The sequence below is a fragment of the Carassius gibelio genome, chromosome B17 (assembly GCF_023724105.1).
Source record: "Carassius gibelio isolate Cgi1373 ecotype wild population from Czech Republic chromosome B17, carGib1.2-hapl.c, whole genome shotgun sequence".
In the NCBI taxonomy this organism is placed as follows: Eukaryota; Metazoa; Chordata; class Actinopteri; order Cypriniformes; family Cyprinidae; genus Carassius; species Carassius gibelio.
Window position 1 is genome coordinate 24,336,559 of NC_068412.1, and position 26,104 is coordinate 24,362,662.

Here is a 26,104-nt window from a genome sequence, read left to right on the forward strand (position 1 = left end):
TTATCTTAAATACATATATAATACACTTGTATAATATATATATATATATATATATATATATATATATATATATATATATATATATATATATATAGGATATATAGAAAAGGTTATACAAATTGTAGTTCTGTAGGAAATTGTTCTTTGGCAATGTTGATATGTTTATTTACTACATTTATGTGCTCTTGTGGCTTTGAATTGTGCAATTTTTTCAGCATCTTTTAAAATAATATGAAATTATCAATATTATAAATATTAAATTAAAATATTTTTTATAAAATGCATATAGCCTTTAAGAAAATAACTAAATACTATATATATATATATATATATATATATATATATATATATATATATATATATATATATATATATATATATATATATATAATTAGCCTATAAACACTTACAATGGATAGTATTTTCCTTATCTGTACTGTATTTATTTATTTATTTACTGCATTTTCTGTACATATGGAAAGTGACTAATTGTTTTGTAAATGTTTTGAAAACCAAATTTCTCAAGTAAGAAAAAGACTGGGCTTTTGTGGCATTGGAAATGAAAACGATACTACAATATTAAATAAGTATTTAATTTATTTTCCAGTAAACCATACATAAAACTGTATATTTACTTTACCATACTTGTTTATTTTCATTTTCTGAACATATGGAAGTGACTATAGTTACCTGAATACTGATCTTTTCTCTAATGCATATGCCATAGCTGTAGCGATATTTACGCTATTCTGCGCGTGTGTCATGTGTATTACGGTAGATTAAATAAAGCTCAGCTGGCCCCTTTCTGCTCTGACTGCTGCCCATCAGTGACCGCATCGAGCGTCTCCGGACAGTCCGCTCTTAACCTGCTCTGCCTGGTCATATTTCATACATTTGAGCAATAACGTCTAAAGATACATAGAAAGGATCAAAACGGCAAGATGAGCTCGCTGAATGTGAAGAAGCTGAAAGTGAACGAGCTGAAGGACGAGCTGAAGAAGAGGAGTCTGAGTGATAAAGGGCTGAAGGCTGAGCTGATGGAGCGGCTGCAGGCCGCCCTGGATCAGGACGCGCTGTCCACCAACGGAGCTGAGGGACAGTACGAGGACGGAGACCTCGAGGAAGATCTGGCTGGAGAGAGTATGGAGGCTGATGAGGAGGATGGAGATAACGCGGAGGATGAGGAGCAGCAGGATGATGACATGGAGGAGGAGGAGGAGGACGCCGGGGTGGATAAATCAGATGAAGATGAAGATGTCCTGCTTAAAGAAGACGATGAGGAGATGGAGAAATTTGACGAGGATGAGGTGGCTCTCGACATGGGCCCTGGCGAGGGTGAGATTACGTGATGATGCTTGTGCAATTCATATTTTATATATTTGGGCTGCTATGGTAGAATAATTAATTGTGACAGCCGAGACGAGAGCATTCAGGATTTGATGTCATTCTCCGGAGCTGATGCTGCTGGTGTCCCAGTTGTGTTCTTTTGACTTACTCCTCATGCAGTTAACAGAATACTAAACGAATTCACATTACAGTTACATTAATTGCAAAAGACAATAATAAATAAATACAAAAAAATATTTTATTATGTTTTAACATTTAATTAATACATTTTTGTTTATTTTTCATTTTTATTTAATTGTATCTCAAAATTTTATATAATATTGCCATATTTATTGGCTACAAATTAAAATCTACTTCTATATTTATGGTCAGCCATACTATTTTTAGTTTTTAGGCATGCAGATGAAAGCTTGTGTAGATGTCATATATCATGCTCCAGGAGATGGTGCCACTGGTGTACTATGTGTACATTTTACTTTATTTTAATAGATCTAACTTTATAAAGTGTCATGCAATCAATCAGTAAAAAAACAAATAAATGTGTATTTTTTATTTTATTTTTTATTCATTTAATGTTTCTTTTTTTATTATTCATCATTTGCCCTAAATGTTTCAAACTTTAATATTTACATATTTATTGGCTATATGTAAGTTAATTTAACTTAAAAGTAGAACACTATTTCTATATTTATGGTCAGCATTACTAGTTTTAAAGCATGTTAATGTAAAGCTGGTGTAGATGTTATACAATATATCAAATTGAACGAGAGATTCTTCTGATTCTGAAGAAACTAGTTTTTTTTTTCTGTCATGATTTGCATTAAACATTTTCTTTTCAGTTCATAAGTTACTGATTCAAATCAAATGATGTACAAATTTAAAATCCTGGCATTTTCAGGCACAAATGGGACCGTTACCTGAGAATGACCCTTAATAGTGAACACTGGTCTTTATTGGCTGAGCATAGGCTCTCGAGGATCTGAGCTGCAACAGGATGCTGAAGACACAAATGATAAAAACTCCAGATGGAATCTGTGCTTAATGATCTCAGTTCATTTGTTTTACTCTGTCTGCCCCGAGTATCCAAATGAGGTCCTCATGTTAGGACATTGTTATTCTTTGTCTACATTTAGCAGATGCTGTCTCCACCTTGAGGTAATGTGATGTTAGGGGTTCGAGCTCAGTATCTTTCTGGACTACCAGCCTAGAAATGCAACCATTAACCTTTAAATTTATGTTGTCATTAAATTAATATTAATTCCTATGAGAAGCTATTTATCATCCATATTTACATCTAAAATGATGGCATATAACTCATAATAATTTTGTTCTGTCAAGCACATTGCACTCATAGGGAAAGAGATGCATGTGAGTTTTGCCCCTTACTAAATGTGCCTTCAATATTTGCACACACTGTAACACCTTTCTTCAAGATGCATGCAATGTGAATATGAAAATGTGTGTTACTTAGCTCAAAATTGCACAGTTTGCTGATGTCTTGGCAGCAGCCTCCTGTTTGTCCCCACTACAGTGTGCAAACTGCACTGTAAGGCAATGCTCCTTTAATTTAAAACATGAAATACACCTTTCTTCTAAAATACTGGTAATTGCAGTTCATGCACAACCAAAATAACTAGGAATCCTCTAGTAATTATATGGACCATCATGTTACATCATGATGCGTCCAGCGGGGAGGTACGCCCCCTTATGATTTATTGTTTTATTTCCAAAGGAGATGCGGACAAAGACAAGAATGGTGAACAGAAGAATAAGAAGGGTGTAAAGAGGCGCCGAGATGAACATGGAAGGGGCTACTTTGAATTTATTGAAGAAAGCAAATACAGCCGGTAAGAAATGTGCAGTCGTCCTCTGGTACTCCTGAGGTTCCACTGCACCTTAAAGATTTATGAGCAGTTTTGGCAGTAAAGAGCCAAACCTGACATGCTGTTCCACATCAGTGCAAAGAAACACACATTTTGACTGACTGTTTAAATGACTTTAAACTTATAATAAGGGCATCTCTGTCACCTCAGAACAAAGTGGTATCTTTTCCTGAAGAATCATGTTTCTAGGTCAGATCTTGGGCTGTTAAAGGAAGGAAATCTTTATCTGATAATGTTTGTGTGATTTATTTCCTTCTGGTGTATTATCATTGGTTTGTATGTATCATATTAATATAGTTTTATGTTTTTGATGGTTAATTGAATTAAAATGTGTTTTTATTTATTTATCGATGATGTGTTGCCTTTTCTATAATAAAAATAATAATTGATTATTATTATTATTATTATGTTAAATCAATAATTAAAAGTGAAAAGTGTTTTAACTTTAAAATATTTCAAATGAAATCTTATCTTTTTTATTATTATTATTTATGAACTAGTTTATTACCATGTACATGGTTAAGATTGTACTATGTGTGTATATCCCAAATTATGGTCACATTTTCATGATTTTTATTTAACAGTTTATTAGAAAATAGTTCATATAAATATGCAGAATTATTGTGAAAAGCAAATGTTTTACACCGGTAAAAATAGTCCGTTGGAACATATTTAAAATCCAAACAGAGCTCAATGGGATCTTCTAATGGCTCTGAACTGAATTTGATTGAATTTCATAGTTGTTGTTTTTTTGATGGTTCCCTTTAGAGCAAAGTCTCCCCAGCCTCCACTGCAGGAAGAGGATGAAGAGTTTGATGACACTACTGTGTGTTTGGACACCTGTAAGTATGATGATCCCACACAAATTCTGCTCAGATATAGGTTTAGTCAAATAAACTCTGAATAGCGTAACATGCAGATTATATTTCTAAAAAAACTAAAATGTTCAGTGAGGTTATTAAAAAGTTTAGAGTAGAATATTTGTTCTTCTCATTTGTTTCTCTAAACATTTGCAAACAGGATTTAAAGCCACTATAAAGCTTCAGAAATAAAGTGTCCGTCTCTTATGTTCCACAGACAACTGTGACCTGCACTTCAAGGTGTCCCGGGATCGGTATAGTGCCTCCTCACTCACGATGGAGAGCTTTGCTTACCTGTGGGCCGGGGGACGAGCGTCTTACGGTGTGGCGAAGGGCAAGGCTTGCTTCGAAATGAAGGTTAGAGCACTGCCTTAAACTGATCTATACTTATAACTGTCCTGTCACGCACTTAGCATTGTTTTTTTTTGCATATCTATGCATCAGATTATCGAGAAGATTCCTGTAAAACACATTTCCAGTAAAGGAACTGAGATTCATGACGTTCTGGTGGGTTGGTCACTGGCCGGTAGCTCTCTTCTGCTAGGTGAGGGTCTTTGATTTCTTGCAGGAATCTATTGGAGTTGATCTAATAAATTCATAATGTCAGTTGAGTGTTTTTTTTTTTTTGACCTATATATATTTACAGGGGAGGAAGTACACTCTTATGGCTTTTCATCTAAGGCCAAGAAAACCTGCAACAGTGTGGCAGAGGACTTTGGGGAGGCTTTTGATGAGAACGATGTTGTGGGTTGCTTTATTGTAAGTATCAATGCTTAGCTTTAAATCTCTGTGCAATTACTAATTGTTTTCATATTGTTAAATTCTGGGGAAATTAAGATTTTATTTATTTATTTATTTATTTTTAAGAAATAAGTAGGTTTTTAATCGACACAGATGCATTGTAATCTTACAAAAGAATTATATTTTAGATAAATGCTGTTCTTTTGAATTTTTATTTGTCAAAGAAGCCTGACAAATATATCCCTATATCACAGCTTCCTCAAAAAATATTAAGCAGCACAACAGTTTTCAACATTAATATTAAAACTATTTCTTGGGCACCAATTAGAATGATTTCTGAAGGATCATGTGACACTGAAGACTGGAATAATGATGCTGAAAATTCAGTTTGCATTACAAGAATAAATTTAATTTGAAAAATAGAAATCATTTAATTTAAAGTAAATAAGAAATAAAGTATTATATATTTATACAATATTTCAATTTCTTCAATTTTAATTTCTATTTGTATATATAAATATTTGTTTAATATTTCAATGTTTTAAGTTCTCAACATTGTGAATGAAATGTTCATCAGGTGTTGTGTGTCTGTGTACTGTTGGTCACTTTGCAGTACATCATAGTTGCTGTGTTTATTTGGCAGAACTTTGATGGTGAAGAAGTGGAAATTTCCTACTCCAAGAATGGCCAGGATCTGGGAACAGCTTTCACAGTCAGTAAGGATGAGTTGGAGGGAAAGCCGTTCTTCCCTCACGTCCTCTGCCACAACTGTGCGGTTGAGTTCAACTTCGGCCAGCGTGAAACCCCATTTTTCCCCCAACCTGACGGCTTTACGCCCCTGCAGCAGATCCCTGTGTGTGATCGAATCAGAGGACCGAAGGGTCCCGAGACCAAGGAAGACTGTGAGGTTGGTTTCATACCTGAAACACTGACATGATAATTAAAGAGCCTCATCTAAATCTGCTATAAATCTTCAAAGGTCATTGTCATGGTCGGTCTGCCTGGATCGGGAAAAACCGAGTGGGTTACAAAGCACACCCAAGCCAATCCTGGAAAATACAACATTCTTGGAACAAACACAATCATAGAGAAGATGATGGTGAGTGCTGACATTAGATCATTTTTTAGACAATATAAAGATCATATTCAATGTTATTTTTCTGTTGAAATTCAGATTTCCAGTTTGAAGCGACAGATGAAAGATGTCACAAAGCTCTCGGCGATATCTCAGCGTGCTCCCCTCTTCCTCGGGAAATTCATCGAGATCGCGGCACGGAAGAAACGCAACTACATACTTGACCAGGTGACTAAATATAATCTCTAGTGTATAAATACTTATCAAAATCAAAGCATATGTGACCCTTTACCACAAAACCAGTCATAAGGGTCAATTTTTTTATTGAGATTTATCATTTATTTTATTGAGATTATCTGTAAGCTGAATAAGCTTTCCATTGATGCATGGTTTATTAGGATTGGACAATATTTACCTGAGATTTAACTGTTCCAAAATCTGGAATCTGAGGGTTTAAAAAAATCTAAATATTGAGGACCAGGGTCACATATTAGAATCTCTTTATAAACCTTGCTCTTAATACATTTATTTTTCATGTCATTTCTTCAGTGCATGATCATTATACCATCTGCTGAGAACACTGACCTCTAAATATTTCCCTTTAGACTAATGTATCAGCACCAGCTCAGAGAAGGAAAATGTGCCTGTTTGCTGGTTTCCAGCGTAAAGCAGTGGTAGTCTGTCCGACAGATGAGGAATATATACAGAGGACTCAGAAAAAGGCAGAAACAGATGGCAAAGATGTACCCGAACATGCAGTCCTAAAAATGAAGGGTAAAACTTTTTTTCTTGAGCCACCGTGCAATTGTGTTATTTTAGTAGTCTTTAAATGCTATTATGGTATTTACAAAGTTTTAGTAAGTTATATTAAGTTTTGTACCAAATATATAGTTTATTTTTTATTCCAGTTGTATTTTTATGTCATTTTATTACTTCAACTTAAACTTATTTTATTCAAATTAGTTGTCAGGGCAAAAATTATTTTTATTTATTTATTATATTTTATTATTTAAATTTTCTTTCTGAATTTTATTTCAGTGAGTAGTTTTATTAATTAGTTGTTATACAAATTTTAGAAATTTTAATAAACTTTTTTTTCAGTTAGTTGCCAGGTCCAAATTTAACTTATAAGCTTTATTTTTGTTTATCTAATATATTATTTTAATCTTTATTATGTTTTTTATTAAAGTTTTAGTTCTAGTAATTTTTGTATTTTAACATAAACATTTTTTTTCAGTTACAAAAGCAAAATTAATTTTTAAGTTTTACATTTTATTTTATAAAACAAGTTTAAAAGTTTAAGTAATACTTTTCATTTTAGTTGACCATAAAAACACTGGTGTGCAATTCACAAAACTCCCAAAATGCCTCACTATAACACTGTAATGTTTTGCAGGAATGTACACGCTGCCTGTGGAAGGTGAGTGCTTCGGTGAAGTGCTTTATGTCGAGCTGCAGAAGGAAGCTGCTGCCAAACTTCTTGAACAATACAAGGAGGAGAGCAAAAACTCCCTTCCTCCTGAGAAGAAGCCCAACCAGGGAGGGGTTCAACCAAAGAGGGGAGGCACTCGGGGACGAGGAGGCAAAAATCTGTTCAACCGTGGTGGAGGAGGACAGGGTCAGAGGGGCGGACGAGGAGGCTTTCAAAACCGAGGCAACTTTAGGGATGGTACGCCATTTCAGATGAGCAAAATATTTATTTTTACTCCTTATATACTTGTTTGTATAGCAGTATGTGTATAAATTCAAAAATACACTGTTGATTTTTAATTGTTTGTCAGTGCCTGGACCTCGTGGTGGGTTCAGCAGACCACCAAGAGGCTTTCTTCCTCCCCCTGCTTTCCGAGGAGGCTTCAACCGGGGCGGTTTCAACCGCGGCGGTAGGATGCCTAACAGAGATGGTGCCCCCAGGCCGGGACCTGGACGTGGCAATATGGTTAACATGGGCAACAGAGGAGGAGCCATGAACAGGGGAAACATGGGACGAGGGGGAGGGGCCAACCGGGGCAACTTCAACCAGGTGAGAGATCTGTGATGATGTAGACTAGTTTTATGCCTTGTCCAAATACCCACACTTGCGGTCTTGTGAGGATTTTCAGAAAACTGCAGTTGAAGATGTATTTTGTAGGCAGCGAAACCAGAGATTTTTGTGATGTCAGAGCCTGTGCTGTAATCTCCACCTACTGGAAACTTTTTCAGGCTTCTGATTGGCCAAAATGGCTTTATGGATGAGAGTATATCGCCACCTGTTGGCTTGGTATGCTCTGGACAGTGCTTCATAGCATGCTTTCTCGTCTTCATGTGGACGAAGATTTTTTTTTAAATGGAAGGAAAAACTGTTTATAAAAATACCCTGAGAGTCCAACCTAACAGAACTGTTACAAGCATATTATGTTTTGTAATTTATTTTAAAAGTGCATTAAGAGCTTTTTTTAGCTTTTTTTTCTAAACTACACAAACATTCTGTTTCCACAGAAATTCAGAGGTCGAGGAGGAAATAATCGAGGTTTTAAAAATGGCAACTTTAGCATGAACAAAGCACAAGCTTTCAACCAAAGCTGGCAACAAGGGGTAAGTCCCTCCAAATAATATTTAATATTATTTATATAATGAAGTACAGATATAATTTATTTATATATTATTTATTTTTATTTTTTTTATATATAACATTTGCTCAAACTATTAAAATGTAATCACATTTCATCCTTTAATTCTCTGTATCTTTGTCTTCATTAGTTCTGGAATCAGAAACCATGGAGTCAGCAGTACCATCCTGGATATTACTGAATCAGAGCTCTGATGAACTGATATCACATGAAGAGCATCAGCTTTAACTTCAGAAGTCAAATGTTCATTTTATCTACTGTCTTTTTGTTTTTGTACAGATTTTAATAGGACATTTCATATTGGGAGCTTTCAGAACTCTACAGGTGACCTGTTACAGTTTTATAAATTAATATTTTATGTTTGTCTTTGACCGCAGGTTCGTATGACATTGTGGTTTAATTCAGGAACCTCAGAATTACTTCAGGTTGGGATGTTTGTCTTTAAAAACTTTCAGGGTTCAGAATTTTATTTAATTAGACTAGTGTGAATCTTTGTGTAGCAGTAAACCTCCATAACATAAAGGTTGTCAAGGCACTTTGCAGTTATATGAAGAAAATCTGTCCTGCTGCAATAATATTTTTATTTAAAAGAACATGAAACATATAAACTATAAACTAAGATGCTGAAATTTGGAGTAAGTCTTGTATATAAGGTCTAGTCAGCTTTTGCAGACTGTATAAAGAAAATGAACATTTCGATGACAGTTGTGTAACAATGTGTGTGTGTGTGTGTGTGTGTGTGTGTGTGTGTGTGTGTGTGTGTGTGTGTTTTAAATCTATTCATTGGATTGGAATTGAACTGAATTTAGAAAGTGTTGATTTAAAAGCAGTCCGTTGCCTTTACAAAAATGAAGTAGGTGCTAAACAATCTGTATCTGTAAAATCTGTCCAGTGTAGAAAAGCAATGTCTTGTTTTACATGTTTGTTTTCAGTGTGGTTAAATATTTTTGAGGACAAGCAAGGCTTTATAAAACCATTTTCTGTAGGGAACAATAAACATATTTTTTTATTCTTTGCCACTAAATATAAAAGCAAAAATATGCTTTTATTGTTGTGGGTTTTGGATTTTGCTTTAAGTGCATTTTATTAAAATAAATTTAATGTATTATTTTGAAATGCGGCTTACTGCTCCTTAATGATTTTAACTTCGGTTGAAAATCCTAACATATTATTATTCTTTTCTTTTCTTTTAAGTGTATGCCTGTTTAACACAACCTTAGATGTGACACCAATTATTAAAGGCCTGTAAAAATTGGTAGACTGCTTTAAAATTATAGCAATCAACTAGAATTTTGAACTACATCATCTTACATAATAAAACAGTGATAATACAATTATTTTATAATAGTGCTGTCTTTATAGTTAAGATCTCAAATGATGCCAGGATGCCATTGTGGACTGTTAACAATAGACTGATTTTCTAATGCTTTAATGGAAAAAAGTAATTATTGTAACTGCAAACAAATGCAAATATTAACATGTTCATAGGTTTCTTTCTTTTATCTAGAATTCCCACAAAAGAAACACTATTGCCTAGCTATTCAATTTTACTAATAGGATGATTACTTGTCCTTCTGTTCTTCAGTGACTGAAATATGCGTATACATTTTTATTTATTTATTTTATTTTGCAAAAAATCTAATGTCAGGATTGTTAAAATGTCCTCTATGTTTATGATGCAATGACAAATGTGTTCAACCTATTGTTGGCTAAAGAAATGTCAGATATTCAGAACATATAATGTTACTACTTTAAAAGTACTGTCTGGTCTTAACTGAAGTTTGTCTTGATGTTATATTTCAGAAATATTCAGTTTAAATCATAACACTTTGTAATGTAGAACTTTTTCCGTCTTTCTTTTTATACCTTGCAATGTTTTGTATTACACCTTTAATCAAATGAGAAAAAGATGAAATTAGCAACTTATTCCATGCATTCTCTTGGAAATAAATTGTTTTTAAATTATAATAAAGTTTGAAGATAACTGTCTTTTGTGTATCATCTATCTATCATGTATCTGTCTGTCTGTGTGTCTATCTATCTATCTATCTATCTATCTATCTATCTATCTATCTATCTATCTATCTATCTATCTATCTAGGACTAAGCAACTAAGCAAAATTCCAGAAACTATACCATAGGCATATCCATGCAGAAATATAACACTCAAGCCTTCTGTTTATGTATAGCTCTGCCTCTGCCAGATGAATAAGATGTAGTTACACTGAAACCAGATCCATTCATGGCAGGCTGTTTGCTGAGTCAAGCACAATCCCAATGAGGAGCAATATCACATTTCATGCCTGTTTGTAAAATTTGTAACAACATTACAAAATCCTTCAGTGTGTTATTTCATCTTTAAATACTTATGTATATATGCGTAGTGGTCTGTAACCAATTAGATGTTGGACTTTTATTATGAAACAAAACTATCGGATATGACTCAGTTCTTATAAGACCCACTGAGGGGAAAGTGACATTGGGAGGCAAATACACAAATGTTGTACAGTCTATTGTTCTTCCTCCAGAGGGCGCTAGCCGGCTCAAATATCCCAAACCCATATTAACCCCCATTCAAACCTCATAACGTTTTTTATTTATTTATTTACACCATTTAAATTACAATAAAGTAAATATATCTATTACATACACGTGTTTTTTTTATTTACCTAACTTTTTTAAAACTTCAAATCTTCAATAAAACAATCTCTATAACATGATTAGATTTTGATTGGTCCATCCGAATAGCGCGGAGAAAGGTAACAAATACCACGTGACAACGAGTCTACGTGGTCTTTTAATAGCAGTCCAAATAATAATATTTAATGCAATACCTACATGACAAATACACAGTTTAAGTAACAACTAAGTAATTATATATATATATATATATATATATATATATATATATAGAGAGAGAGAGAGAGAGAGAGAGAGAGAGAGAGAGAGAGAGAGAGAGAGAGAGAGAGAGAGAGAGAGCTTAGCTGTGCTTATATTGAAATACTCACGCCCTTCTATCCTCTTATATTTCTATTCTTAGAAAAAACATCCGCTCCCTGATTCATCATTACATAGTCGCTCAGGAAGAAAGAGAGGAGGCAGGAGTGTGTTCATACATCTGCAATGGCCATTGAGCTGCGCTCTGGTGTCAAATATGGCGTGTTTCTGTCACTTTCAGTGGTGTTGGTGGCGTATTGGTTGCGCTCGCCGGACAGCTCGGCTCTGGACGACAGACTGGACGCGGTTCTGTCTTCACTGCTGCGCGCCGAGCAGAAAGTGGGCATGAACGGTGTGTCCAGACCGCGAGTGGCTATAGGTACAGAGTACAGACTTTTGAGTGCACTTAACAGCATGCAACAAATAATTATGATATACAGTGCATAGGCTTTATTGGAATAAATTCTGCAGTTCTCAAAGTTCAAAATATGTAAATATAATAACATTACTTACTTTGTATTTATTTTTTTAGATAAACTCATTATTTAAAAATATATATTTATAAGTGAACTTTAATAATAAAATATTAACTAATTGACGTAATAATACAGTTATACCTTTATATACTAGATTTGCATCTTTTGAGTAAAGTATGAATTTAGCAATTTTGCATTTCTCAAAACAAGACAAATGTATGTAATAAAGTTGTATTTTTAAATTAACAATTGTACACATTTAATGTATTAATATGTATTGATTTTTAGTTTTTGTGACTGAATTGTATTGGTTTCTTTTTTAAGTTTGTATCAATTATTTACAGTACAGTAATAATTATTAATTTGAACTGGGGTTATTATAGTAAACTAAAACTAAAACCCTTAAAAAATAAATAAATAAATAAAAAAAACTTGCTGAAAGAAAATAATTTAAACTTGTTTAATTTCATCTAATTGCCAAGGAAATGTTTCTAATTTGTATTTATTTGAATTTTCTGTAAATAAAAAAAACAATTAATTGAAACTATGTAAACATATATATATATACAAAAAATTACATAAAAACATAATAAAACTACAAACATTTTAAATGAAATTATAATAAAACAGATTAGGATATAATTAGGATACTATTATGGTTTTAATATATATATATATATATATATAAACTATAATAGTATCCTAATTGTACTAAAATAACAGCTAATTGTTTATAATCAGTTTGCCACATTTTTCTTGGTGTTCCTATCTGCAACTGCACATGTTACTATTTTATCTGATAATATGGCTTGTTTTGCTTCTAAATATTGTTATCTTAAAGGATCAAGCCTATGCTGATGTTCTTTTTTTTGTTGGTTTACACTATAGAAACAAGTGCTGAGTACTTGTGAGGTAAAACAACTTAGACAAGCAGGTTTCAGCCTTGTTTACCAAACGTCTTCAATCATTAACCTGAGTCACATACACAACCCATTGCAGTACTATTATTTTACTTGTTGCTTACATTACAGTCAATGCAATCGGAACCCTTGATTGAATCTTTGTTGATTGGATTGATAATCAATCAGCTGAAGTTCTGTATGCATTGACTCAGTTAAGTTAACATGATCACTGATTTCATTGGCATCTGTCAGTCTATTGCGGTCTGCTTTAGTGTGTAGTCAACTATGCATGGCATTGAATCCAGTTTGTTCAGATATTGTATGACCTATGATTTATATGCGTTTTGTTAGATAGTCAGGTTCAAAGATTAATTTTTTGTAATATTAGATTATTTCAAGTGTGTCATCTCACTGTCTCTTATCAGGTTTTGGCGGCTGTGTGGATATTATAGTTGATGGAGTGACACTGCTGAACAAAATGGGTTTGAAGCCGACAGACCAGCCCCTCCATCATGACTACATTGAGAACGCCGAGCAGCTGGCACAGAGTTTCGCTTACTTTTTCTCCCCCGGAGCTGCATCAGAGTGAGAGACATTCAAGCATGTTCACAAAGCCCTCAGGACTGTACAGATTGGGCAATGTATCATAATACAGCTGTTGTGATTTATTTCATTTGAAGCCCATTTAATTGTAAAAAGTTTGCATAGCTTAACTGATTGCAATCTTCCGTTTTGAGTTAGTTGATAATTAACAGTTGGAATTAAAACAAATTAACTGGTTTCAAGGTGAATTGTGATTTCCCCACTAATTTACTCTGGTAATCACAGATGTAGGTCATTACATTAACTATAAACAGCTAATGTTACACAACCACAGTGTTACATTAATGAAATAATATTAAATATGGATCATTTCATTTCAAAGGATAGTTCATCCAAAAACAAAAATCTGCTAAAAATGTACTTACACTCAGGCCATTTAAGATGTAGATGAGTGTGTTTCTTCATCAGAACAGATTTGGAGAAATCTAGCATTACATCAGTGAATGGGTGCCGTCAGATTGTAAATCCAAACAGCTGGTAAAAACAGTGCAATAGTCCACTAGTAATCCATGAGTCCATTAATAAACATCTTGAGAAATGAAAAACTGTGTTTGTAATACAAAATCCATTTTTAAGAGGTTTTAAACTTTGAATTGTTAAAATATCAGTCCTCTATCTAATATTGCTTTTTCCAGTAAAAATGAATCAGGAGAGAAAGACGCACTGTTTGAAAGCAAAAAGAGGAGAACAGATGGGATGGAGTTTTCCACTGGATGAAGCATTATCATGGATTGGCATTTTGTCCAAAATTTAGTTTGAAGTTTAAATGCCTTAATTGTGGATTTGTTTCTTATAAACATGCAGTTTTTCACTTCATAAGATGTCATTTGATGGACTGGAGTGGTGTGGGTTACTTGTGGATTATTGTGATGTTTTTATCAGCTGTTTGGACTCTGAATCTGACGGCACCCATTCACTGCAGAGGATCCATTGGTGAGCAAGTGATGTAATGCTACAATTCTCCAAATCTGTTCTGATGAAGAAACAAACTTGTCTACATTTTGGATACAGGGTGCACAAATGTTCTGTATTTTCATGTTTGGGTGAACTGTTCCTTTAAAGTGTTAAGCTGAAATTCGTCAGACCCTCTTAGTTTTGTTGTGCTGGCAATATGGCAGCTGCGTCCTGCAACAGAATTCACACTTGAGAGTGGAATGACGGGCTTCTCAAGATAATATTGCAGTTATGTTGAGACGCTGCATAGTGCTGTTTGAGCCGTGTCTGAGTGGAGTGTAATTTACAGTTACTACTGCCAAAGTGACACAGAAGCTTTTGGAGACGTGAGTGCTTCTGGTTCTCCTTTAGATAATAACCATCAATCATAGAGGCATTTTTCTTTTCATTCTTTCCGGCTGGAGAGCCTTTTAAACTTGCAGATTCTGTAAAAGCTTTTGAAGTGCGTTTTGTACGAAAATATGTTGAAGTTGCAGTTGTCAAAACACCGCTATTAAAACAGTGTTCATTTGAACAATGATCCAATGAAAGTCCAACCAATCAAAAAATTGTTAATTATAATTAAATGCAATGAAAATTTCACTTTTTATTTGTGACCCTGGACCTCAAAACCGGTCTTAAGTCACTTGAGTATATTTTTAGCAATTACCAAAAAAAAAAAAAAAAACATTGTATGGGTCAAAATTATTTTTTCCTTTATGTCAAAGGTTATTAGGATGTTAAGTATAGATCATGTTCCATGAATATATATTGTAAATCTCCTACCGTAAATATATCAAAACTTCATTTTTGATTAGTAAAATGCATTGCTAAGAACTTCATTTGGACAACTTTAAAGTAGATTTTCTCAGTATTTAGATTTTTTTGCACCCTCAGATTCCAGATTTTCAGATAGCTGTATCTCAGCCGAATATTGTCCGATCCCAATAAACCAAATGTCAATGGAAAGCTTATTTATTCAGCTTTCAGAAATCTTTTTGTGGTCCAGGGTCACATATAAGACTTAACCTTGACTCAATATTTTGCACCCTCAGATTCCAGATGATTTAAATAGTTGTATCTCGACCAAAAATTGTCCAATCCTAATAAACCGTACATCAGTGGAAATATACATATTCTTGGTCTTAATGTGAATGATTAATTACTGGTTATGTTGTTACAAAAATCAATCAATCTATCAATGTTGAACAAATATTTAATAAACTGTCTGTTGCTGATTTTTGAGATTCTACACAAACCTATGTTCTTATTATTTTTTAGTTTGTTAGCAACTATTCATTACATTGTGAAACAAGTTTTCTTAATAAACGTGGAATTAACAGTGCTCATGGAAACGAAAAATGTGTTGACTTATACTAGCTAATCTGTTATTACTAATGCATAAAAATGACATGGTACATGCATAATACAGAGCTAAAAACAACAGTTGTGTTAACTGCTCTCCCATCATCAGGCACCTGCAGTGTTTGTTATTCAGCTGACAGTGTTTTGGTTCTCTTCTGTAGGAGGTTTGTGATGAATGACACACTCTTCAGTGAGCTGGTAGAGGCTTCTCGAGAGTTACCAGGAAACAGGTGGTCAATAGGAGGAAATGCACCTGTCATGGCCAGCAGGATGGCGCTGGAAGGATGTGATGTGCTTTTAGGGGGCAGTTTCAGCACAGACTTCACAGATATCCTCTCACAGCGCATCACAGGTGCTGTAATGCTCTTACTTTCAGCTTTATGCTAAAAGCCTTATCTATTCAACATTGTAAATATAACAAGAATGCTTTAAAATCTGAACTTCCATGTTTATCATTGCATTGAATTATTGTGTCTCTCCTCAGTGGCTGGAAACACAGTGGATGAGCCAGACATCCACCTGATCCTGGAGTATCCCACAGGTGCCACATGGGGGCCGTACACCTCCCGAAGGGCAAATAGGTTGGCTGATTTACTTTAAGATTTTACATCTTAACTGTACTTTCATTTGAAAGTGTCTGTGAGTGTTTAAAGTGTTTTATTTTTCTTGCATTGCTGTAGGTATATTGTCCATAGCGATGACCATAATCCATATCTGGACTCCATGGAGCAATTTCAGGAGAAGCTGAACAGCTTCAAACCAGATCTGCTTGTTGTAGGAGGATTACAGATGATGGACAGCTTCCCTTTCAAAAAAGGTAAGTGAATATAGACACACAAGGGCAATAATTAAAATTAACTTTCATTAATAACATTTACAAACATCATTGCATAATGCTCAACGAATCAGTATTTAATTCACTTTCAAATAACAATATAAAACTTTTTATTCATGTATTTTAATAATTATAAATGTCATGTGTGGATCAGTGGCAGTTTGGAGGTAAACTAAACTCTGTACTGTCACGTGGTGAGATTAGCATGTTTTCCCAGCTGCCCCTGGGAAAGTAGACTGACTGTAACAACTCGAAGCACTCAAAGTGACTTGTTTTCTTTTCCGTCTGCCTTAGAGGGAAATTAGTTTTACCAATATCTGCTGTACATTTCCACAGCTTGGTAACTGTTGGTAATCTGTGTTTTAGGTAATCTTTAGACCTAAAGGTGAAAATGCTTAAAGTGTTTTGCTAATTGCAGCTGGATATGAAGAGTAATAAAACAAAGACTGTAGGAGTACATTTTATAAGCGAATACTAGGTTCATGTTTAATTAATTGAGAGATTTGCTTCAAAGTAAAAACGTTTCAGTGTGTAAAAACATTCTTTAAAGTTGTATATACATTTTTTTAAATTGAGTATATTTCACAAGAAATTACTATTTCAGTCTTTTACTTCAAAATGTAGCCATAAAAACTAGTGATTTCTGAGTAAATGTTGTTTGTATGCCCTTTTTTCAGTGTACTTCACTCTTAATCTTCCATTAACCATTTAACTATAGGGATGTAATGCTTAATTCAACTAAAGATGAGATACAAATCACAATACTGATTTTCTTACATTTTTTTTTAACAGAATGAGATTGAAGGCAAATTATAAATGAAAAAGTGTCCTTTTTTATAAGTCAGATAACATGCTGCAGATTTAAATATGTCAAATAACAAAACTGTGAAATGTTACAACATAAATATTACAAATAAAAAAAAATTACGCTTAGGCTTTGTCTGTCCTCTTTCCATTTAAACTTAGAGCCATTCACTGCATTTTAATCACGGTCCAAACAAAGACCAATGAGCAGTTTCTGATTTAAATTAGATTGTATAATTTCGAAATTTGAAGCAAAAACAGACTAGTCTGACATTAGCTTTGTGAAACTATAGACCTTTTTCATGGAACGCGAAATTACCCATTATGCTTTGCGCGTACGCGTATGTAGGATGCTTCGAACTTCCGGTTCGCAACTAGATGCGTTTAATTAGCCGTTTACAGCGTTTTTGGACCGCTCTGAAACCACAGTTGTAATCGGTTTTACTTACTTTTAACGTCCATAATGTCAACAAGCAACGGTAACATTAGTTCGCGGTGGCAGCATGGCCAAGGCTATTTAACAAAAACCGTAAACAATGTAACTTTGTCTGTTCCACATCCTACGAAGTTGACCAGCGCCACCTCCTGGTTTGATGATATGAAACAATGGCCAGCAGTCACATATGTTGACATATTCAATTATCTTGTTTTGTCTGAGGGCGTGGATGGCGAGGAACTTAGAAATTATAAAAGTACCAAAGCATACAGTTATCTACACAGTAACAAAATTGGACGAATTCTTTGCCATAAACATCAGCAGTTCACATTACTGAAAGCGGAGGTAGAGCCGAGTCAGGCTATTAATAAACCAAATCACATCGCGTGGGTTATGTTACAAAATAACGGAGTAGTGGAAACAGCTGGATGCTCCTGTGTAGCTGGTCCTGGCAGGTCTTGTAGTCATGCTGCTGCTGTGTTGTGGAAGGTGGGTATTTATAAATACAGCAAAACTTCTAATGTAGCTAAACGCAAACCTAACAATACTAGGGGGTAATAATATGGCAAAACACCTGTCCACTACAAGGACTGACTGCGTGATAAAATGTAAAGACTTATTTTTAGAGCAATATTTAACCAGTTATACATTTCAGTTATAACTAAATTGTTTAGCTCTAAAAAAAGTGCTTATGGTAATGTATTGTTAATAATAAAGTAAACAATATGTTCTGGTTTTTGAAAGGTGCAAAATGCAGTGGTCAGTGGTATGACAGGGCTATCTTGCACTGATGAGCAGTGTAGGTGGAATGCAGGAACCAGAAGAAACCTTGAACAGAAAAGAATCAGTCAGATGACCTTTAGACGTCACAAAGCTGAGGATGTACATGGTGCCTCTTCAACAAGGGAGGGAGAAAGGCTACCATCTACACCAAGCTATGACACACATCAAGACTTCAGGGAGAGAGTCAGTTCTTCAGCCACAAAACCACTTTTTGAATTAAAAAACAGTCTTTTGGAAAAATGCTACACTGCCAGTGTATCAGTGCAAGGAGATGACACTGAGAGCTTAGAAGTCCACCAGCCACATGGAGAGACTTTGACTTGCTGTAAATGTAAAGCATTTTACAGCAAATACATAGAACTGAACTTTGACCAGGCAGCTGAATTGGAGATGCAAACACAAAATCAGAGTTTGTCAGAGGTGTGGCATAGTGCAAGACAGCCTAGGATCACTGCTAGTTCAGCTAAAAGTGTACCAGTGCGAGCAACAACAAATCCTGATAAATTCATGAGAGAGCATCTCTTTCCTACCTTTCGGGGTAATGCGGCTACAAAGTATGGAAATGAGAAAGAGGCAATAGCTTGTAGCTTTCTGGTAGAAAAAGGTCTACAGGTCTCCCACTCAGGTATCAGGGTCAGCCTGGCAGAACCATGGCTGTCTGCAAGCCCTGATGGCATAATAAATGGTATGGAACTACTGGAAATAAAGTGTCCCGTTCCCAAGAACAACACCACCTCTCTAGCAGACCATTTCACCATAAATAATAGTGACATCAAATTGGTTGATGGCAAGCCTGAATTACAGAAGAACGGAGTCAGGGGCTTCTACAGGCAAATACAATTAGGCATGTTTTGTACAGGGCTGAGAATGGCAAAACTGTTTGTCTGGTCTCCAAAGGAACACATTCTGATAAATGTACCATACGATGCAGAGTATTTAACAGACCAGGTTACTCGACTAAGAGGCTTTTACTTCTCAGTGATGCTTCCTAGAGTAGTGGATGAATTCACTGCTGGACGACTCAAACTGAATGACAAATACTTACATATAGTCAAAAAGGCTTAACCTACTGGTGAACAAAGATTAACCGTTTTAAAAACTGTACAGATGCTGACATGGAGGAGAAATTATTTTTATTGTGTCAAGGCAAGTTTCAATTTTTTTTTATGTATTTGATATTTTCTTGTTTACAGGGTTTACACTTGGAAAGTCTTGTGTGTAATTTATTTTTATTAGATTAAAGTGTATATATGTACATAGCACAAGGAAACAGAATACACACTGAGATGGATTTTTGAGAAGTTCCAATGTCAAGTATTGTTATTAAACACATTTATACATATATGTACATGACTAATGCAGCAGTGTGAGCATCAGATGAAAAGTTAATCCAGAAATGAAAATCTTGTCATTATTTTCTCACCGTCATGTCAGTCCAAACTTGTATAGTTTTTTTTTTCTTCTGATGAACATTGATTTATTTTGGAGAATGTTGGTAACCGGACAGTTGATGGTAACCATTGACTTCATAGTGGAAAAAAAAGACTATGGAAGTCTGATTACTATCAACTGTCTGGTAACCAACATTCTCCAAAATAAATCATGAGGGAGAGTTAATGAAGACAACATTTCATTTTAAAATAACTTATTTATCTGCTTCACGGATCAGATCACCACGCAAATTCACTAAAGCTGCACATATACGCAGAATTTTATCTATCTTTGGCATAAGGGTGATAGGCAAGGTTTGTGATAACACCTTGTATACTTTCAGTCTCCTAATTGCACGTTCAACATGTATCCTTACATTTGCAATCCTGCGGCTACATGTGACATTTTCTTCTGTTAGCTGCATTTTGTTGGCAAAGTGAGGAATTATCATATTGACTTTTCTTTCAAACAACAAGTCTCTAATCAAAAAACCCCTGTCCACCATCACTTCATCTCCTGGATGGAGGTATTCGAGAATGCCAGAATCACACGTGATGAATTTGTCACTACAGCGTCCCCCATATGCTGCAGATATAAACATTACTAGACCACATGGTGCAATAGCCACTAAATACTTGATGGTGTTGCAAGCATAGTAGTGGCTGTATGATTCAGACCTTGAGTCTAGGTTCCCTGGTCTTTGGACTTCACTTTCACTGCAGTCTAAGATACAGGTAACATTAGGGTAATGTTGCTTGTATGCCTCTGGTGTTGTGGCCCTGATTGTTTCTTTGGGGAGCCATGGTATCAGTTCCTTCAAGACTGCAGCCATGGTGTCAATCCAAAAAGAAATTATCCTGCTCACTTGACTCACTGATATACAGAATCGAATGGCAAGATCTTCTATCAACAGGTTTAATTTCAGCTTCATTAGTGTGAGCAAGATTTGCTGTTCAATTTCAGTCTGGTAAGCCAGATTCTCATGGGGACGCAGAACAGCTACAAGGGTATGAAATGTGTGGAGAGGGAGCCCAGTGTAGAGATTTGAGTCATAGTCATTCATCAGAGTTAGAGGCTTGAATGTATCGCACTGCGTTGACTGGTTTACATAAGTTATACTGTGTTGTCTCTTAATATAACAATGCTCCTCGAAGATGTGGTCTTCCCACTGTGTTCCAACAGAGGTAAAGGTTTTTGATGTACAGCTGCTGTCATCAACATCTGTTTGCTTGGGACTGGGGACAGATGCAAGACTCTCTTCTACAGGTTTCATTTCATCCATTCCATGCTGCTCTGGGTTAACACCAGCTCCTGTAAATACAGAAAAGGCATTATACAGTGAAGCATCTAAAATCATATGGGTTATTATATGGTACAGGGTGAGTTTCTATTTTTAGAAAATGGTTAATTACAAAAAATGTATTAACTAATTAATTTTAGGATATAAAATGAAGAATTTTGGTTTAGCACTAACACACTTTTAATTGGCATTGTATGAAAGACAAAATGCTGACTTTCCAAATTTTGTAAACCAAAATGAGTTTATGAACAACTACTTTTAGGTATTATTTTGTTAAATGTTGTGATTTTGAGCTGCAATATGGTGAACTCTACACTGAAAGAAACTGACACTGAAACACTGATATCAGTGCCTTTGTTTTGTCTCAAGATGCTTACCAGTAATGTAATTTCTAAGGCGCGTTTATAAAAAATAAAATAAAATAAAAAAACTTTAAAGTCCTGATTGAACTATGGCCCAATCCTGGCTTAGTTTAAGCCCTGTCTGTAAAACCAAGCCTTAAGGTCCTATACATTTACAGCTGGTAAAATAATCAAATATATACATGAGTCAGAATAATTCAATTAATGAGCCGATTCTATAAATATGTTTTATAAACCAGTGCTCATTTTGTGATTATCATATTTGATAACACTGAAACTACTGCAACAAAATTTAGTTTTCATAACACATACATTAATGCTGAATAGATATTAAATATTGAATACACTTAAATGCTGAATGAAACGCTGGTCTCTTAAAAATGTTTAAATACACATCATGAGAACTTGGTCTTCTTACATACTAAAATGATTGTATCATAAGCTGCATCTTTTCCATTAATTGTGCAGACCTAATAGCACGTTAGCCGTGTAAATAACGTAAATATTCTCACCTTCGTCCGGCCACGTTCGTCGTCTTCTCTTCTTACTTAATGGACGATCATATCCAAGCCAAAGTTCAGGATATGGATTTTCTGTCGTTGGTTGTCTGTCCACAAAGTGGAATGAGCATACATGGACGTTACGAGGCGGGCATTTCAAATTAAGTGCTGCGAGCCAATGTCTTTTACCGTCGTCGTCGGATGGCATCTTGTGCAATTTAAATGGTCTTGGGCTGCAGTTATAAATGCTTCTTTATTATGCATTATTCAAAGGCAATCAATTTCCCTCAGAGATACAATTGGTGGTGGGAGTTTATATAAATGTATCGCGATTCATTTAACATCTCAACCGACTTGAATTCAGATGACTTCAGTTGGTTCATTAATTCGGAGAATCTATAATAACTCTCTGTTTTCTATAGGTGAGCGTGAGGCTCTGCTGGGAAAGCTGGAGAAGATGTTGTCCTCCGCGTCCCCGCAGACCGCTGTCCATTTCGAGATGGCCAGCTTCGTAGATGAGAGTCTGATGTCAGATCTCCTAGAGTTTGTTCTTCCTCACGCCGACTCGTTAGGCATGAACGAGCAGGAGCTGCCGAACCTCCTGAGCCTTTTCCGCGGCAGCAACTTGACCGTGCTTTCCGACCCCAACCCACGCGTAGCTACAGTGCTGGACCAGATGCGAGAACTCTACCGCCTGGTAAACCAGCGCCACCAGGAAGCTGGAACAGGTCGGCCGCTCACACGTCTTCACCTCCACACGCTGGCTTTCCAGGCCATCATCGTCAAACGTGGCTCCAAGTGGAAGAACACGATGTCGGCCACAGCCAAAGCATCTCTGACCGCCAACCGCCATGTCTGCGGCTCGCCAGACATCGATCTCAGTAAAGCGCGACTGATCATGGACGAATCGTTCTCCGTTAGCAGGCAAGAAGGAAGTCCGAGAATTCCACTCAAGGAATCTCGACCTATTTCCTGCTGGGATGAGGACGGCTATGAGGTTTGCGTGGCTCCTGTGCTGGTGTGCACTGAGGTGTACCAGACTGCTGGAGGAGGAGACAACATCTCTGCTGCTGGGCTTGTACTACAGATCTGAACAGGAGTCGTTTGTTTTTTTTTGTTTTTTTTGTTTTATTTAATTTTTTTTGGAAACACATCGAGACAGATTGTGTGCAATACAAACGTTGGGTCCAGCTGATATAAAGTTAGGTGAATCTCACAAAACCTGTCAACAACATATCCACATTATATTTCGCCCTTAAATCACAAGAAACAAATGAGAGATTTTGCTTTTATACATTTTTTGAAATTGATAATTTTATAAATATTATTTTCTTAACAATTAAGCACATTTTTTAAATCTAATTCCCATTTCTGCGTTGTCTTTGTGCAGATTTTTAAATTACATTTAAAAATGAATAACATTTAATTACATTTGAAAATGTAATTACATAAAATCATTTTACTACAGTATTTTTTATTGTAATATAATAAAAAACACTGTTTTATAGTAATGAGAATATAATGAAAATGCAATGTCATGTCATTACATACATGAAAATGTGCCTAATTGTCATGAAAATAATGTGTCAATGCCATCATTTAAAAAAAAAAAAAAAAATTTAATTACGCAAAATATCATTTTTGATTTTTTTTGTGTGAAATATGATCTGGATACTTCATAATGAGATTCACAGTTATCCCACCTATAAGTCATATGTTTTTGTTTTCTCCTTGTTTTTCTTGACTCCTATCCAGAACCTTTATGTCTTAAAATGGCTTCGTAATCATTCACTTCACGCACATTAATCAAACGGGGGCCAGTAGTCTTGAAATAATATGCAGAAGAATTTATGAGCACCCAGAGCTCATTATATTATGACTGAAATCAATCAATGCAGATGAACAGTAGCCTACTATGTTAATATCAAATGGAAATGAAGATAAATGTAGCATGACTGAAGTGTTATGGGGTCCATATTTTACCTAACATCCTATCCCAACCATCCTCATTGGTGGGATATTATTGCTTGCTTGTTTTATGCTCCACCCACTGAAGTCCGTAGCAGCATCATATTCCACTTTAGCACAAGGGATTGAGCAGTTACACATTATCACAACCATGGAAACAATTTGAATTAAACAACAAACACCTTTTAATTAAGGGAACATGGCTTGATTTTTAACTCTAGAGAAGTGGAATGTTTTAAGGATAGTAATTTTAGCTTGTGTGGGTGTATCTCATGAGAGAACGTGTCCCAGTCATATTTCACCCCAAAATATAAAAGAAATATATGATAGTGTTCTCAAATTGAAAATAATTGGAATTACAACTAAAACTCAAGTCAAAAAACTAAAAAGACAAAAAAGGAGAGTTGTGTTATTTTTGTGCCTTTAGCATTATAATAATCAAATGTGTAATTTTAATTAAATTTATTTTACAGTTTGACATTTTTCATGACATTCACCTTAGTACTTTAGTTATGTTTGAGTTCGAACGAGGAACTATTCTTGGCATTGATGCAATAGGAAGCCAAAACCACTTATTTCCTCATGTATTTATGTAGTGTTTTTACCTCGCAGAGATATCATATCTGTTATAATCCTAGTTTTGGTGTAATATAGTGTAATCATCTCTTTTAACAGATTCAGAAACATCTAAGCAAATCTGGGCCCTGACTTCCTTGCAGTCACATCTTCCATCAGTCACCCTGAGTGCAAATTATTACCTACCTCCTGTGCCTATAAAAATATACCCAGCTTAATTGATGTCCATCAAGATTATGTTGTATACCTGCATTTATTTATGCGATGGGTACATTAGAGCTCTTGGCTGTGCTAGTGTAACCCGGTATCAGACAGGAGATGGATGTTAAAGATGTCCCACCCTATGAGAGATATCAGAGTGAGGGCTTTAAAACGCTCGCCAGCTGATACATGAAATATGTCTCAGGGATTACAGTAGCCTGGATGTCTAAGATCCACAACACTTGAGTTTGAACCAATTTATCTGTGACAGAGAGCAGCTGGTGTGATTCTAGATGAGATCTGAGCCTGTAGCATACTGACCAACTGAAGGTCCGGTCGATTTGAAGAATCTTTTGTGTGGAAAAACAGCAATAGATGCTTTTGTTGTGAATGTGATTCATGTTTTTAACGTCATAACGTCATAATTCAAGAGGGATTTAGGTGACTGATATTAAGGGTTTATGCATGTATAAAGCAGTTGTAGCATTGGAATTGTTTATTACAGGGTGGTGGAAGAGTATTGAATGTTGTGCTGGAAATGAGTTGTTATGAAATGCCTTTATCTCTTTCTTTCCTTCTTTTGTCTTGTTCCTGTGTGGTCTGTCAGCTGTTCTGAAGGGAAAAGACTCAATTTTGAATGACTTTGGATTTGTGTGTAATAAAATATTACATTCCATTTATGGTACACTGCTGTGTATTTCTGATTATTTTATTGACTTTCGGTCATTTCAGTTGCGAATATAAATATATACACGTAAATACATGTATATTTTCAAAATATGTATGCTGTATACGTGTCTTAATACACACACACACACACACACACACACACACAGTACACACACGTTATGTTAACAAAAACGTTTATTTTGGATGCGCTAATGCTAATGCACTAATTAAATTATTAAAATCTATATGAAGATCGTGTTAGATGTGTAAAAAACGATGCACAAAGTAAGCCTATGTCTGAAACTGCTAAATGTATATACTTACATTAATATATATTTATATAAAAAGGACACCTTTATTATGTACACACTCTGGTGTATGTACACACTGTTGTGTTAATTTAATACTTCTTTCATAGTATATTTATTTTGAAATTACATAATTAAATAAAGCTGTGGTTAAAATTTCCAAGTGTAAAAATACCGTAAAGACTAACTTTTATTTTTTTGTG

General features: G+C 35.1%; 2 protein-coding genes across 2 annotated transcripts; both read left to right on the forward strand.

Annotated features, from left to right (window-relative positions):
• Window positions 1–787: 787 nt before the first annotated feature.
• LOC127976428 (heterogeneous nuclear ribonucleoprotein U-like) lies at window positions 788–10,501 on the forward strand. Its single transcript, XM_052580835.1, has 14 exons — window positions 788–1,335; window positions 3,080–3,194; window positions 3,999–4,072; window positions 4,308–4,447; window positions 4,535–4,634; window positions 4,737–4,849; window positions 5,475–5,738; window positions 5,811–5,930; window positions 6,006–6,134; window positions 6,512–6,680; window positions 7,303–7,575; window positions 7,688–7,926; window positions 8,382–8,477; window positions 8,643–10,501. Exons 1-14 carry the CDS (start codon window positions 942–944, stop codon window positions 8,691–8,693), a joined length of 2,277 nt encoding a protein of 758 aa, XP_052436795.1. The 5' UTR covers window positions 788–941; the 3' UTR covers window positions 8,694–10,501.
• Window positions 10,502–11,556: 1,055 nt separating this feature from the next.
• LOC127976429 (ADP-dependent glucokinase-like) lies at window positions 11,557–25,609 on the forward strand. The gene is made up of 6 exons (XM_052580836.1): window positions 11,557–11,828; window positions 13,253–13,412; window positions 15,890–16,080; window positions 16,213–16,309; window positions 16,409–16,545; window positions 22,602–25,609. The coding sequence occupies exons 1-6, from the start codon at window positions 11,636–11,638 to the stop codon at window positions 23,270–23,272; spliced, it is 1,449 nt and encodes a 482-aa protein (XP_052436796.1). The 5' UTR covers window positions 11,557–11,635; the 3' UTR covers window positions 23,273–25,609.
• The last annotated feature ends 495 nt before the right edge of the window (window positions 25,610–26,104 follow it).